General features: G+C 35.5%; 1 protein-coding gene across 1 annotated transcript in view; it reads left to right on the top strand.

The window, feature by feature from the left end:
* Positions 1–15,685, top strand: part of ATAD2B (ATPase family, AAA domain containing 2B) — a 78,130-nt gene that overhangs the window by 22,910 nt on the left and 39,535 nt on the right. The window contains exons 10-17 of the mRNA XM_010584305.1: positions 1,610–1,708; positions 2,897–3,008; positions 3,759–3,874; positions 4,658–4,832; positions 5,630–5,718; positions 6,734–6,893; positions 7,828–7,918; positions 13,592–13,903. Coding sequence (XP_010582607.1) covers positions 1,610–1,708; positions 2,897–3,008; positions 3,759–3,874; positions 4,658–4,832; positions 5,630–5,718; positions 6,734–6,893; positions 7,828–7,918; positions 13,592–13,903 — 1,154 coding nt within the window. The remainder of the gene's footprint in view (positions 1–1,609; positions 1,709–2,896; positions 3,009–3,758; positions 3,875–4,657; positions 4,833–5,629; positions 5,719–6,733; positions 6,894–7,827; positions 7,919–13,591; positions 13,904–15,685) is intronic.

Raw genomic sequence — 15,685 nt, 5'->3', positions numbered from 1 at the left:
CAGGTGTGCTGCAAGTACTGGAAAGAGAGTTGTGCATTGCACACTAGCGTTTTCTGTAAAGGCATATATTTAGTGTTTAAATCCAAAGCAGCAGTTTAACAAATATCTCCTTTCTATTCTACAAAAAGAAACAAATCAGGGCAATGTTTTTTGTTTTCTTGCAGTTCAAATTTCATCCAAATAATATCAACAATTTAATAAAATGTTTACCAAGCGTAATTTTTGAATCTTACATTTTGTGTCAAAGAAGTCTGGAATACACCAAGTTGTCTTGCAAACTGTTGATGGGCTTTATTTAAAAAAATAGATGAGATCAGAGCTTAATAAATTTAAAAAAACCCAAACAACTTACTCAGAATTTCAAAAAGATAAATCTGTCCATGAACAGAATCCAAATAAATGAATGCTACTCTCAGCTGAAACTCTTGTCTTATTGCTCAATTTAATGGCATAGTGAAAATATGAACAGTAAATAAAACAATAGCAGAATCTTAAGATTCTACAAGTTTCTGTGTAATATAAATAAAAACATTTTATTTTGAAGAGCTTTTTTTTGTTGTTGTTTAAAGTGCAAGTATGTTGTTTTGTTGGATAATTTCAGGACTTGTACTTAGATATAGAGAGTGTGAAAGCTATTATCCCTTCAGTTTTAGCACGCTCATTACTCCATTCTCATTTTATCCCTTCTTGTCAGGATACTGTCATAAAAATTCTTCCTAACTGTGCGATACTCTCTTTGATATGTTTTTAAATGTATCTAATTTTTGGTCATTGAACAGTAAAACTGATTGACCATGTTATCCTTCATCAAAAACCAGCTAGTCAGTGCATTATCGTGTTCATACAAATGATGCAGCTTACTATATTCACTAAAAACACATGAATTTTAACTAGTAGCCAGCTTTTTAATGCAAAAAAGTGCTGATGTTTTTCAAACTGATATCAAACCGAACACCTTTTTGTACAGAAGATGTAATGTACATTCTCCAATATTTCTGAAATACTCAGTTTTCTGAAATACTGTCATACTAAAATAAGAAATGGTTCATGCAGACTTTGAATAGTAATTTTACTTAGATTCAGATCGGAAGTTTAACTACAGGTACAGGTATTTTGTGAAACTTCTGCTCTTCAGAATTAACGACCTCATAAGAAGAGACCATATGGTTTAGGAAGCATGGAATTTTTTCAAAGAGTATTTAAAGGGAAGCATCAAACCGAGTAAGGGGATTTTGATATTTCTGTTATATTAGATGTGGCTAAAGTGGTTGGAAGCTTTTGTAAGTACAGTTGCTGCCTGATGAACTTCAGAAGCTTATTGATTAGATACTTAATCACATTTGCTGAGATAACGTGGACTGGACCACATATCTTAAGGGGTCTACTGTTTTAGTAATGTTCATGTTGAAATCAGATATTCCTGTGACAGTAAAAGATGTTGTTCCCCTCCCAGATTATTTTGATACTTAAGAAAACTAAAATCTGAATGCATCTTAAACCTGAACAGTACTGTACTTGCCTTTTCAATTTTGTTTTTATAAAAGAATCAAACCATGCCATTCTACTGCAAAAATGACTGAGTTTTATGTTTATTTTGCCACTTCAATAGGAGAAAGAAGCATGCTATTCACAGCAGTGATACAACCTCTTCAGATGAAGAACGTTTTGAAAGAAGAAAATCTAAAAGCATGGCCAGAGCAAGAAATAGGTATCAAAACATCCTTGGTCTTTAGGAGGGTTTGATTTTTATTATTCATCAGAAAACAAGTAGAACTATGCTATAATGTTCTATCAGTTCTGCAGACTTTTTTGATTCTGCGTGTAATTACCTGCAGGCACAGTTTAGGAGGATTGCTGGTTATATATTAACATAGATTTTTAAGTCTTATGAGTAGATAATTAACAATAGTGATAAAAAAATGGAAAGATAAGAATATCTGTTTGATTCAGTTGGGTTATAAGACAAACAACTTCTGTCGGTTAAAATAGGTTTTTATTCTTGGTGTTACTTGGTCTCAGTTTGTTTAGTTGTACTCCCAGTACTAGTTCTTACTCTTCTCTCTTCCTGTTTTGTAACAATATGTGCATTCTACACCCTAACATGTGGTTTTTTTGACCCTATGTTTATTCACCAGTTATCTAAAAGTGGAAGATCTATAAGGTATATCAGTAATTTTACTTACTGACACAGATAAATTATTTGGAAAACTCAACAGAAAAAAAAAAAAAGTTTCCTCATCTTTTTTCCATTTCTTCCTGTCTGCCACACCATTCCCTTTTCCATCCTGAGGAATTCCAGCTACATATAACTTCCAAAAGTGTAGTTCCGAGTGTAACCTGTATCTTACTGGTACCTTTCTTACTCCCTTTATCTGTGTATTTGACCTGATGTAATATCTATGTAGGAGCTTAAAGCTTCTTTATATACACTAAGAAGCTGGATCAGGTGGTTGTGATTTATGGCTGACCTACAAGAAATATTTCTATTTCCTTTGGACTCTCATGAGCTATATTTTTTAAATTGTGTTTTCCTTGTACTGTTAGTCCTTTTCTTACCATACTGAACTTATGCAGCTCATCACTGCCCGTGGAGAGTGTCCTGTTCTTATGGTCAGTGTTGTTTCTTCTGTGTTTAATCAAAATACTCTGTCCAGCCAGTTCTCCAGGTTGAAATATCTGTATGGAAGCATAAAACTGTATTTATATTTAAGGAGCTTCTGGATATACAAGAATAATTACACACAGTTAAAAAAGTTAGTTTTGATTACCTCATCAATCCAGGAAGGTTGTCTCTTTAGGAAGTAGAAGGCATTTAATCTCTTGGTTCTTCCCATTCCAGCAAAATGATCAAAACAGAACAATATTTATTTGGTGGTTCTTTTTTGTTGTTGAACAGGTGCCTGCCTTTAAACTTTAGAGCAGAAGACTTAGCTAGTGGAATCCTGCGAGAACGTGTGAAAGTTGGGGCAAGTTTGGCTGATGTAGACCCTATGATTGTTGATAAATCGGTAGGTTTTCTTAGAATTTTTTCTTTTCCTTCTCCCAATTATGCATAAGCAGAATTCACCACAGCCTCTCATTAGAGTTGAAGTAAATTCATATAAGCCCACTGATCTTTTTTTATTTTTTTCCAAAGCTGTTGTCTGTTTATTTCTTTGGGCTACAAAGCACTTGCTTTTGACCTGTAGATATTCAACAGGCTGCATACATATCATAAAGAAGCCAAAATATCAATTGCCCAGCTATTCTTTGTTTACAGTCAGTTTTTGATTATTTGTAATAGTAGAAACTGGGATATTCTGAGCAGTGCAGAAAACAGAGTACTGACCACCTGGGTTGGTCAACTCAGTGCTAGCCACATGGGTCCCATGCCTGTTTGGAAACTGTGATACACATTAGCTTATGGTGTGTGTTGTGCAGAAGCTGCTGAATTATTACTAGAGCTGAACCATTGTCCAGAAGTACTTTGACTATATTCATGTTATGCTGTGCCTGAGCTTAAAAATGCTCTCAGGCTGGATCTCTGTAGATGCCCAGGCATTCCTCGCACAGTTAACTTCCGAACCTGATAAACCTCATGTGGGCAACCAAGAGCTGACTTTGTCAACTTTTTTTACACTTTCAAAATTCAGAGAGCTCCTGTTGATCAATGCAATGTTGTTTGTAATTTGTTTTCAAATATGTTACACTATAAGTAAAGGTACTTTTGTGGAAAGCTGTTACAATATATGCTTTGTATGCTTTGTTTTTTTTCTAAGGTGCGTTTTGATAGTATAGGGGGATTGAGCCATCATATCCTTGCACTTAAGGAAATGGTAGTGTTTCCTCTTCTCTATCCAGAAGTATTTGAAAAATTCAAAATTCAGCCACCAAGGTAGGTGTATTTACTCTTATTGTTGTATTTTATTTTAAGCTCTGAAGAATGCTTCACTTGAAAACACACAGAAGATTGATTCTTTCCATGAAGTGCTTACAGTTCAAATAGACTTACATGTTTGCTACCCCACTTGTCTGTCAGAATGTAATAAGCAAAATGAAGAATTGCAAAAATCTAGTTTATTTTTCATGTGGTAGGAAGGTGAATTTTGTGATTTGGTCACAGAAAGAATTCTCTAGTGTTCTATTTAGTAGTACCTTGCCTTTTTTTCCATTATGTCACCAAATATTTTACTAAATCAAGCTAAATGCTGATGTTTGTTTTATAGAAGTAATCTCGATGTTATATTATGGTTTTAATAGTTATTAAAGTTAGGCATCTTGGTGTGTGGTTTAAATGGGTACATGTAATCTAAGTAAATTAAAAATTTGGGGATATTTTTGTTGTTTAAAGGAAATACATCTCTTCAAAGAAGTAGCAAACACTGATTCAAGTATTACCTAAGATTTAATATTTGAGGAGGTATTGAACTACTGTAAAACAATCCTTTGGAAGCTTAATATGCCTTTGATTAATGTTCTCTACAAAGCAAAGATTTACTGATATGAAAGCATAAAACAAACTTAGATTTTATGAAGTCATGTTGAATACACTAAATAATAATATTAGAACTTAAGTTTTTTCTTCTCCAGGCTCCCTGTCTTCATTATAAAATTTGACTTGGAGTTTTTCAGGAGACATAAAATAAGTTTGTGACTGTGTTGATCCATTTATCTTCAGGGGCTGTTTATTCTATGGTCCTCCTGGAACAGGTAAAACCTTGGTAGCTAGAGCTCTAGCTAATGAATGCAGTCAAGGAGACAAAAAGGTGGCTTTCTTTATGAGGAAAGGAGCAGACTGTCTCAGTAAGTGGGTTGGTGAATCTGAACGTCAGCTTCGACTCCTTTTTGATCAGGTTAGAGGAAAATATGTATTTTTCATATAATTTCTCTGTATGTTGTTTTGTTATGTTTTAGGCAGCCAAAGTTATTTGCAATTGAAACTAAATAACTGTAAATTTTCAAAGATTGGGCAGGATTTGTCCAAATTACATATTTAGATGAAAAAATAGAGGAATGCTGGCAACAGTTTTTCTTACTTTGAAAACTGAGAGGAAGAAGTCACGTGATTTGTCCATCAATGAAGCAGACAAAGTAGTTTGGATAAAAATTGAAAAAAAATACATAGTGAGTTTGAGTTTGACTGGCATGTTCAAGATAACTGCTACATAGAGGAGGATGCAAGACTGCATTGGTTGTGTGTATATTTTAGTGTCCTTATTTGGTTTGGAAGATGATGGACAGAAGAGAGAGTCACATAAAGCAGTGAAACGCAGTTGCTCAAACAAAAGCTGTTTTCAGACACAGATGTCTAAACAAACAGGTTATGAGCAGATAAGATGCTGTTTTCTGTAACTGAGTATAAGGTGTCTCAGTTTGTCTTTAATCTCTCCAACACACAGTAAAACTGATACACTGGTGCCATCTTGCTTATTCAAAGGAGAATGCAGGTTTTTTTTGCTTTGTCTGAAACAGTACTGTAGTTAAAAATTCAATTTTATTTTCAGACTGTACACTTTTTAACAAAGGTGTCTCAATATATGTGTTAGTTGAGCATGTTAATGCTTTGTAATAAAAACAAACTGTTCTCAGTGTTGATGGATAAATCATGAATTAACAGCGAATTCAATTTTTTTTTTTTTTTGCATACCAGGCATACTTGATGAGACCCTCTATAATCTTTTTTGATGAAATAGATGGCTTGGCTCCAGTTCGTTCTAGTAGACAAGATCAGATTCACAGGTAATATTTTTCATATTCTGCCATTATCTTGGTATATGCTACATTATCTTGGTAAACTCTTAGGTGTAATTTTACTCAGTTTCCAAGAAAGGTTTTTACTTTTGCTTAAGCTCAGTTACACTAGAAAGGACAGATTGAGGTTTTTTGGTGTTGAAAGTCATCTTTTCAGTTCTTCAGACAGACTGTAATTTGCTGGGAATCAAATTGTACTGGAGATAACCCTTCAGCCACACTATTAACTTCAAGATTTCCACAGCCTTTCTTTTGGTTGTGGTCTTGTACTGTAAACAGATTGTCTGTTAGCAGCACAATAGAATAACCAGTTGAAAAAAATTTTATTTTAAACTGATGAATTGTAATGTTCTGTGAATGAAATGGACACCCCTATCATTTTGATTCTGGATGGTGTGTGTGCAAACTTATCTTGAGTTGCTGTCGTGTCATTTTTTAAAAAATTTTTTACAACAGTTTACTGCTGGCTGAAATTTTTCCTGGCTGCCTTCAATCTCAGTTTTGCTATGCTTTTTATGGCAATGCACTTGTATCTTTCATTCTGTAGGTGGTGGCATTTGTGTGTATATCTCCCTCCACTCAACTGAGAGGGACAGGAGGGAAATTCTGGGGCCAGCAGACTAGGAGGTTATGGGAACATGTGGATTTGTCTGGATTCACCTTTCTTCTGCCTGGTGCTACAGTTGCTCTAAACAGGACAATGTATACACTGTTAATGGAAGAGGATTTTTCAGAGCTGCAATAAATGGCTTCACAAGCTCACATTCCCCAAAACTTCTAAAGGAGGAAGTTTGAATTTGATGTAATCCTTTCTACAGTCATAATACAAAGTATAATACAGATTATATCAAAAGGTTCCTTCTTGCTTTGAGACTTGAAACAGTTATGCAACTGTTTTTTTTAACTTAGCTTTTTTTCTTTGAAGTTATGAATGTTGCAGTTGCAAAAGTAAAAATTCTTGCAGTGTTCCCTATACATCCTTTTTTTGAAAACTCTCTTTTAGCTCTATAGTGTCTACTCTTCTTGCCCTCATGGATGGACTGGATAATAGAGGTGAAATAGTTGTAATTGGTGCTACAAACAGACTGGATTCTATAGATCCTGCACTCAGGAGACCTGGACGCTTTGACAGGGAATTTCTTTTCAACTTGCCTGATCAAAAGGTAAAACATACAAAGGAGATTTATTAATAAACAGTTCTAGTATATTAAATATTTGAATGCCTGACAACCAAGCTTATGAAATAAAAATATGCATTCTTACTTATAAGGATGTTTAATTTTAGGAAGACATTTTTAGTAAAAACACATTGAATACATAAAGTTATATTGAACTAAAAAAATCTCCATAATACAGTTAAAACTAAACAGAGAGGTAAATTGTTTGCATTAAACTGAATTGCTGTTCTAAAACCTGTGGTTTTGTATGGATTTGTATAATGAGCCCTAACTATTGGGGTTTTGGAAGTTATGGTAGGAGAAAATAGCTTTATTAGCCTGTAGACTGCTAAGCACATAAAAATTGTACATGCGAAGCCAGACATTATTATATTGGCAACAGGAACACTTCAGTTCCTCGTTCTAGACTTCTCTAAACTCAGCCATAATATTTCATGAATTTATACTTAAAATTAAATTTATTTTGCATATTGATAGGTTTCTTCGGATTCTATAGAATTTTAAAATGAAATAGTTTTGGAATTCATGTGTGTGTACTGTGCTGCTCAGCAATAAATTAATTGGTGAGGCATTTGACAATAGAAGCTGTTAATCATAGGTGCAGCAATTAAAAATTAAATTATAAAATTATGATAATTCCTTATAGAGCATGAGTTTTGATCAGTTCGTGTATAATAATGTTGATTAAACAGCAATTAAAATGTGTAACTGGTATACTGAAAAAATTACTGCTTATATATGAAATTAAAACGGAAGGGAAAACCTTTGCTCTTGAGAGACCTTTGAGTGCCAAGTTCTATTTTATGCATCTCAGTGACGTGTCAAAAACACATAAAATAACTTTATATTCACATGAATAAATAATATTTATGTCTAAAGTATTATGACATGGATTTGACGTCTCTTTTTTTAAAATCAGGCACGAAAGCACATTTTACAAATTCATACCAGGGATTGGAACCCCAAATTGTCAGATCCTTTCTTAGGAGAACTGGCTGAAAAATGTGTTGGTGAGTGTTTTGATGTTAGTACTTTTACTATAGATGCTTTCGCTTCTGTGTAAAACTTTGAAGGTATGTTAAATGTATCAGGATATTTTATTATTTTTACCTTTCTAAACCTCTGTACTTTCAACAACACTCTTTTTTTGTAATAACAAAATATGCTTCTGTCTTACTAAAATGCAAAATGAGTAGCTAGTAGTTGTTTGAAAATACAATCATGTTTCCTTTCTGTAACATCAGTGTCCTTATATAGGATGCATACCCCCAAAGAGAAGCAAAATGAAGTGGGAACTGGATTCTTTAGGTAGACTTCCCATTAAATTTGTATATTACAGAAGAGATAGGGAGACTTGGGGTTTTTTTCTGTCTACTTATGGAGGGAGAAAAAAAAATCAGTACTTGTGTGGGGTTTGGGGTTTATGTGTTTTTTTGTTTGTTTGTTTCTCTGGTTTGTTTTTTTTGTTTTGTTTTGTTTTTTTACTGACTGGCATGCTCTCCTCTGACAGAAATCCAACAAACTAACCAGCCTTTCTAAGGATGAATTTTTTTCTAGATTGCTAGCACAGAACAACCTCAAAGCGTAGATATAGGCGGGGGGGGAAAAAAAAGCACCACACCTTGAGTACATTAAATATACCTTTGGAGCGCCCAAAGACCTGCTGTACTGAATGGAGGATGGTTGTTCAAGATAAACCTGCTGCTTAAAAGCTAATCAGAAATAAACCCAAATATTTTTATAGTGAATTTAACAGAGGAAATGACCCTAAAACACACACCACAGTCTCTTCTCAACAATTTGTCATGCAAAGATACATCCTCTGTCAGTCATCTGCTTGGACAAGCACTGAAGTTCTCAGAAAAAGGACAGTCTCAAATATCTGTGCATTGGAATCCATCATCAGAGAAATAAGAACTTTAAATTGAACATCAGTCCATTCAGTCAGCTACAGTACATCCGAATTATCCTCTTCATCCACAGGGACACCTATCATCGAAGCAGCATCCCTCCGCTTTTGATGCACAAAGACCTCAACATCTTCTGGTGAGGAGAAAACATAACTATCCAGCCAACTCCAGTTTAAGCTTTGCGGGGTATAAGAGAGCATGTGCCAAACCCATTTCATGTAAATTCTGCTTGATTTGTGCAAAGACATGGTGCTGCTTAGTGGGAGAGAGGGGAATAAATAGATGGAATAAAACCCAGTTGTTTCTTTGAAAATTCACCATATTTTTGCATTCAGAACACAATTACGTATTTTAAAATTTTGGACCATAGGGAAAGCTGTTTGTAGGTTTGATTGGAAGACATCCTTTGTGCTCAATAAAGCCTGTCAGTTCTGTGGAAAAGTCAGCTAACAAAGAGAAATACCCTTTTCTGTTTTCTTTGGCTTTCGTACTGTCCCAACTACTGTGCACTTGATTGTCTCCATTCTGTATCTTGGAATTTAAATGTTTCCATACATCCAAGATTAAAAGCTTTTGACTATTACAAAGACTTTTTAAAACAGCTGAAGTAAGACTGGTTTATCATCTTCGTCTTCAGATTGCCTCATCATTTCTATAAGTGAAATCTGCAGCAACTAATTATTTAAACAAACTTTCCAGATTCTTTCTGGCCATGCAAATCGGATTCTCTGGCACACTTGTCACGTTGATACACTGTATACTGGTCTGCTATTTCCTCTTGTGTGCAGGTTTTCTTTAAAAACAAACAAACAAACAACTATCCCCACAAAAAAACCCCATGCCCTCTTCCCCAAGTAAAAGCTGCCTAGACTTGACAGGCTTTTGCACAGCATCATTTATACCTCTCTCCAGTTCAGGAAACTTGGCAACACTTAACTACAAGCATATGGATCCTAATGAAGAAAGCTGCTGAAATACTACCAAAGTAAATGACTTTGGGGAAGCAGGTGTATGTGCGACTCAGAACTTTTTAAGATCCAGGGGTGTAATTATAAAGAAATTAGAAGGGAAAAGCCCCAGGACTTGCAAAAAATAGGTTATTTCCTGAGGGTTGATTTTTATCCCAGGTGTTACGGATTACATACCTTTTAGGAGATTTCTATGTATGTGAGAATTACAGAACCCACTTCACTGGAGGGCCACATGACTACAATATGTGTGAGCCAGTGAAGCAGCTTGGGGAGAGCACAGAATTGCTCGGAAGACCACACACTGATGTCTTATTAGTATCTTCAATAAATACAAGTAATTATTATGTTTTTTTCTCTGTACTGGAGATGGGCACCAGATATGCTGAACTTTATAAATCCTTTCTTACCTCTTCTGCTTACTTCATTGTTCTGAATGATAACTTTCTGTAGGCAGAGAGACCGTTACCTCTTAACTCAATCTTGTAGGAAACAAAACATATTAGCAACCAACAAAGTGTGAATTCCTCCATCTGTCATCTTGCAGATGAATCTTTTTACGATGTAATAAGGTTTATTTAAATAACGTTAAATAGAATTGTAAAGAAGCAAACCACGCTCAACTTTCTTATTTAAAATACTCTATTCTGTGCTTATTATTGCAGGAGCGTTTTGTGGCAAAAGGATATCTTGTTAGATTTTTCTTTCCTGTCCTAATGTAATGACGGAGGGGGAATTTTTGGCATTAGTGTTCATGTTTTTCACAATTTCTGGAAAAACCCGTAGTAGTTTTTTTTTCATTTCTGTCATCATGCAGAGTTGTTCGCTAACTCTCTTTCCCTGCAGTCCATTTTAGGAGTTGTAGGGAGTTGCACGACATGAATTGGAAGAAGTAGTCAAGATTGTTCACCTAAACGTTTTACCCAGCTCAGTAGCAGTTTGTTGTAGGTTTTTGGTGTGGATATTAGGCAGAAGAAGTTTTAAAGAGGACATAATTTTTGCACAGTAGAGGTGGAAGACTATGGCTGTAAAATTTCAGTGATCAAAATGCATTTGTTGGAAACCTACATGGGAGTCCACTTGTGTGCTGCTCTTTGAAAGTTGTACTTCGAAAATGTTTAGCACAGTGTGGTGGTGGTGATGGGTAGAACAAAACGGCTACTTGACAAGAACACTTGTTTTGTGCTGAGTTAAGGTGTGCCAGTACATTCTGCCTGCCAAATTGAACATCCTCTGTGAGATGCTTCAAAAATGGAAGCAAATGCACTGAGCCTTGGTTTTCTATTATAGCGTCAGTTTGGGCAAAAATGCATTCAGGTTATTTGCTGTTGGCATGATACATTTTATTTTGCTTTGACAATACTTTACTCCTGTTTTTCTTCCTCTTAATCAGTGTGCATTTAGTTCTTAGAAATAAAAAGCTCTTTAATGTTTCACAAGATACAGGATTTTTGCAGTTTTCCTGTCACTGAAATGGATATACAGTATGCACAAGAGAGTCCCTCAAAAAGAGACACCAATTATTAGTCTTCAAATGTAATTGCTCCTGAGAATTGAAAAGTAGAAATGGAGACTAATTGTGTATCTGATCACCTGAGAATTCAATTTTAAAAATAGGCTACAGGCTATTATTTCCTAATTTTGCAATTCTTTGGAGATGTACAAGCGGTGATTAAAATGACTGTTAGAAAGTGATATTACAGCATTTATTAATAGAAAAATTGGAAAGCTCCTGAGCTGCTGAATCTTTTGTCATAAAGATACTAAACTAGTTTTTAAAGTGACAGGCATTCAGGGTGCTATATATCTCTAGCACATCTTTGATTTAAGCTTTGGTTTAGTGCCCCCCCAATTTTTTTTTAATCTGGTATGCTTGTTAGATGAGAAGTGGACCAATTTAAATGGGAATGTGATACCTGGCATTGAAAGAACAAAGCAGGAATTTAGAGGAAAAACCTTGGTTTTGATTTCTCTGATGCACCTGTAGCTACTGTCTAATAGGTTCACATGGTTGATGAAGCATGCCTGCATGGTTTTGATTTCATGACAGGGGTTAGTTAAAAAAAAAACAACCAACAGCCTTAGTGCTGTAAATAATTAGTTCCCTATTGCTTAACATAGTGGATGTATTTGAACATATTTAAAATATCACATGTATTTATTTTAAGGTAACTTGTGAATGTGAATTGCTACATACTTTTTAGATAACAGTCGCAGTGCGTGCTCATCAATTTTACACAATTATAGCTACTAACCTTTTTATAAAATTGGAAAGCTTAGTTTAAAAGTTGCAAGAGTCTGATATTTATGGTGATCTTCCATCTGTTGCTTTTTTTCCTTTTTAAAAATGATTTTCAAGTATATATGAAAAAAGGTGGAATTTGAAGTCTCAGCCAAATTAAGTTGTCTTCATAGCTGAAAAATTGGTATCTTTTATTGTTATCCCCCAATTTATGTATCTGAAAGATGGGGATGGAAAATTGTCTGTCCTTCATATTAATTGCTTCCTTTTTTATTTTTCAACACTTTGTATGGAATCACCTTTGTTCCTTGTTGCTGTATGGATCTTGTAAAAATATATATGCCAGTAGCACTGAAAGAACATCAGAGGATAGAGAGAGAAACAAGGCAGGATTCAGTTTTTGGGACTTGGTGCTACCAAAAGACCAGTACAAAAATAGAGTAGAAGTGCAAATAGTGTAAGACCTGGCGGGGAGGAGGAAGTCTGATTAAAAAAAAAAATGTTGTTTGCGAATAATTCAACTAAAGAATTGATTAATTAGCTTCTATAAACACTTTGTTGCAAACCCATAAACTTTTATGTGGCAATACCTCAGTGCAGCATGTTTTCCTATAGTGACTATAATTCTCTAAAAGAGTTTTCCCACTGGAATAACGTTTTACGTTTTTGAAAGGTGGAGTGATGGTGCTACAAAATACAGTGGCATATTAATGTCTTTTGCTGAGAGATATGGAAAAATTTTAATCTAATTTCTAGCTCTGGAGAAAAACCCCCAAACTATTAGTACTGCAAAAGACACAGAGGTATTAAGTCTCTCAGTATTTCCTAATTACCAGATCTGTGTTTTTCAGTAATGATGATTAAGCAATTACAGGTAGCCACCTGTAGATATTTACAAAGCTAGGCTAAATTAAAATTCTAGTGCTTTTTAATAGTTTTTCTACTCTTTTGGTTATATTAGTAAAATTATGAAACTCTAAAAAGTCTGAAACATTTTTCTTGATAGTAGAAGTTCACATTTTTCCAAGAGTCCACAGTATACTTTTTTAACAAGAGAGTTCATCTCTTCCGTATTTTACTCATGAAACATTTTTCTTTGTACTGCTCATTTTCTCAGGCTGTAAAAGTTTAAAGTCGGTGATGTTCATCCAGTATAACAAAATTACTTTGCTATTAAAAAATATTTTCATATAGAGAGATTAAAGTAAAAAAGGAGGAGAGGGGCTAGCCTTTTAAAATTGCACACATACTTTAGACAGTATTAAGGAAGAAGAAAGAGTGATGACAGACCTATAACCCTGGGCTGAAAATAAGCTATGTGAAAAAGTAGGTCATTTTAACCTCAATGTGGAATTAATTTCTTACTGTGTTTCAATATACCTGTACATAATTTCTAGGTACACAACACTGTCACTGGATTATGACCTGATACCTTTTGGCAGATGCTTTGTGGACCTTGACAATTAAGTATTACTGATTGTTTTTAGCTTTAGGCATGTTTGAAATATATGTAGCACAGCAATGCTATTTCATGGAAGGTATTTTTGGTTTTGTGTGCACTAGGGTACTGTGGAGCTGACATAAAAGCACTTTGCACTGAGGCTGCCTTGATTGCCCTGAGACGACGCTATCCCCAGATTTATGTGAGCAGTCAGAAACTACAGCTTGATGTTTCTTCAGTAGTTCTCAGCGCACAGGATTTTTATCATGCAATGCAGAATATTGTGCCTGCTTCCCAACGTGCCGTGACGTCTTCAGGACATGCGTTATCTCCTGTGATCAGACCACTGTTGGAGCGTACCTTCACCAACCTTCTTGAGGTTTTACACAAAGTATTTCCTCATGCTGAATTTAGCCAGGGTGACAAAAGTGAAGGTATGTGGTTTGGGGTTTTTTTTCAAATGCTGTTTCAATTTGGAAGTATTTCAGCTGGCTTTCTTGTATTGCTAGCCTTAAACCTGACGTGTATTTGGTTCAGTGTTTTTAGTATGTAAATTCAGTTCGCTTGGATGTTGCATAATTATTTTTGCTGATTCCACGTTGCTCTGGAATTTAATAAACTGACCTATATAGGCCAAGATCCCTTAGCTATGAGTGCCACCTGAAAAAAGGAGAATGTTCAAGTAATTTACAATTTAAAAAAGAGAAATAATGGGCCATAATCAGATGGCAGAACAAAAGCAAACAGTGAGATAATGTTGCTCAGTGTGTTAGGACCTGAAATTGTAGCTCTTGTCCTGAGTGTCAGTTAGCTGTGCCCAATCCTTTGCTGGCTGATGGTGCAGAAGCAGGCTGCAAAGAAGTGCTGTGGGAAGCTTGCAGCTTGGCAGGTGAGACTGTGGTTAGCCGAGATACCTCAGCCTGTGTAATGGTCATCTGGTGGTTAAGGAGAAAGTCCTGAGACTTCCCGCTGCTTGAACTGACCTGATACACTCCTGATCCTCTGAGTTGATTCTGCTGGCTTAGCCAAGTGGAGAACTATTTGCTGTTTTGTCAAGTTAGCTTTTTGCCAAATTAGTGAGTAAAATCAACTCACTAAGGGGTCAGATGTATGCCAGAACCCTGCTGCAATGGGAGCAATGTGAGTGCATTGAGGAAGCAGGGAATAAGAAGGAATGCGACTGACTGTTTTGACTTGCAGTGAGTCAATAGGTTCTGGGTTTTTTTACCCAGCTCTTCTCTGAGACATACTTTAATAGTTACCCTTGTCATTTCTTGGTAGTTAAATGTTGAACAAGATACCTTGGTTTTGATACCTACTTATTCTGACATACTATTTTCTACTGTTCTTATCTGGGATCACCCTCACCCCTCCAACTGTGTAAACAGTACTTGTGGTTGTGTGTGATTAGCTTGAAAATAGCCTAGTCATGAAGCAAACCTGTGACAGCCATGACTTTCTTTTCATTCCTATTCCAGAGCACACTTTCAGACTGCATCCCAGGCAGCTTAAGCTGATCCTTGTGCTGGCTGCTGCAGTTCCTCCAGCCCAGCTGTGCATTTTTGCTCTATCCCTTCCACTTACTTCAGTATGTCAGGCCTTTTGTTAGACCATGTTAGCCAGCAAACTTGTCCAAAAATGATGTATTTTTTCGGGTTAGTTTTCTGCTGACTGTGGGATAGCTGGAGGTTTTAACAAGTGTTGGAGTTGGCACGAGTTGGGGCCTGGGAGCATGTGGTGGTGGGTAGGGGGAAGTGAGCTGCCTTGCAGCTGCAGTTAGATCGTATTAGGCTCTTGTAACCAAAGTTGTTTAAGATGCTTAAGTCTGTATACTGTTGACCTGTTGGTAATGGCCAATTTAGAGACTGTCGTTATTGTTGAAGAATTGAATTAGGCGTCCCTGTCTTTGTTGTAAAGTTCTAATTCAGAATATTTTCTTCAGTTACATTCTTTACATTCCCATTTATTACTGCTCATTACTGCTAAGTGAGTGTGGAAGCATTCATTGATTTAAATAGTAGCTTTACTAGATAATCCTGCTGCTATGGCTACTTTTAAATGTTTGTAGATAATCGATTTTGAAGATACATGAACTAAGGTTTCTTTTAATGTTTCCTCTGTACCTTAGTTTTTCTTCTTACCCCCTTAAACCCAAGAAAATACTGAATAATAAGTTTAATCTGTGTTAAAACCAGCAAAATCCACGTTCGTGTACA

Source organism: Haliaeetus leucocephalus, unplaced genomic scaffold, assembly GCF_000737465.1.
Source record: "Haliaeetus leucocephalus isolate CR32 unplaced genomic scaffold, Haliaeetus_leucocephalus-4.0 Scaffold964, whole genome shotgun sequence".
NCBI lineage: Eukaryota > Metazoa > Chordata > Aves > Accipitriformes > Accipitridae > Haliaeetus > Haliaeetus leucocephalus.
This window is presented reverse-complemented; position numbering and strand designations above follow the sequence as displayed.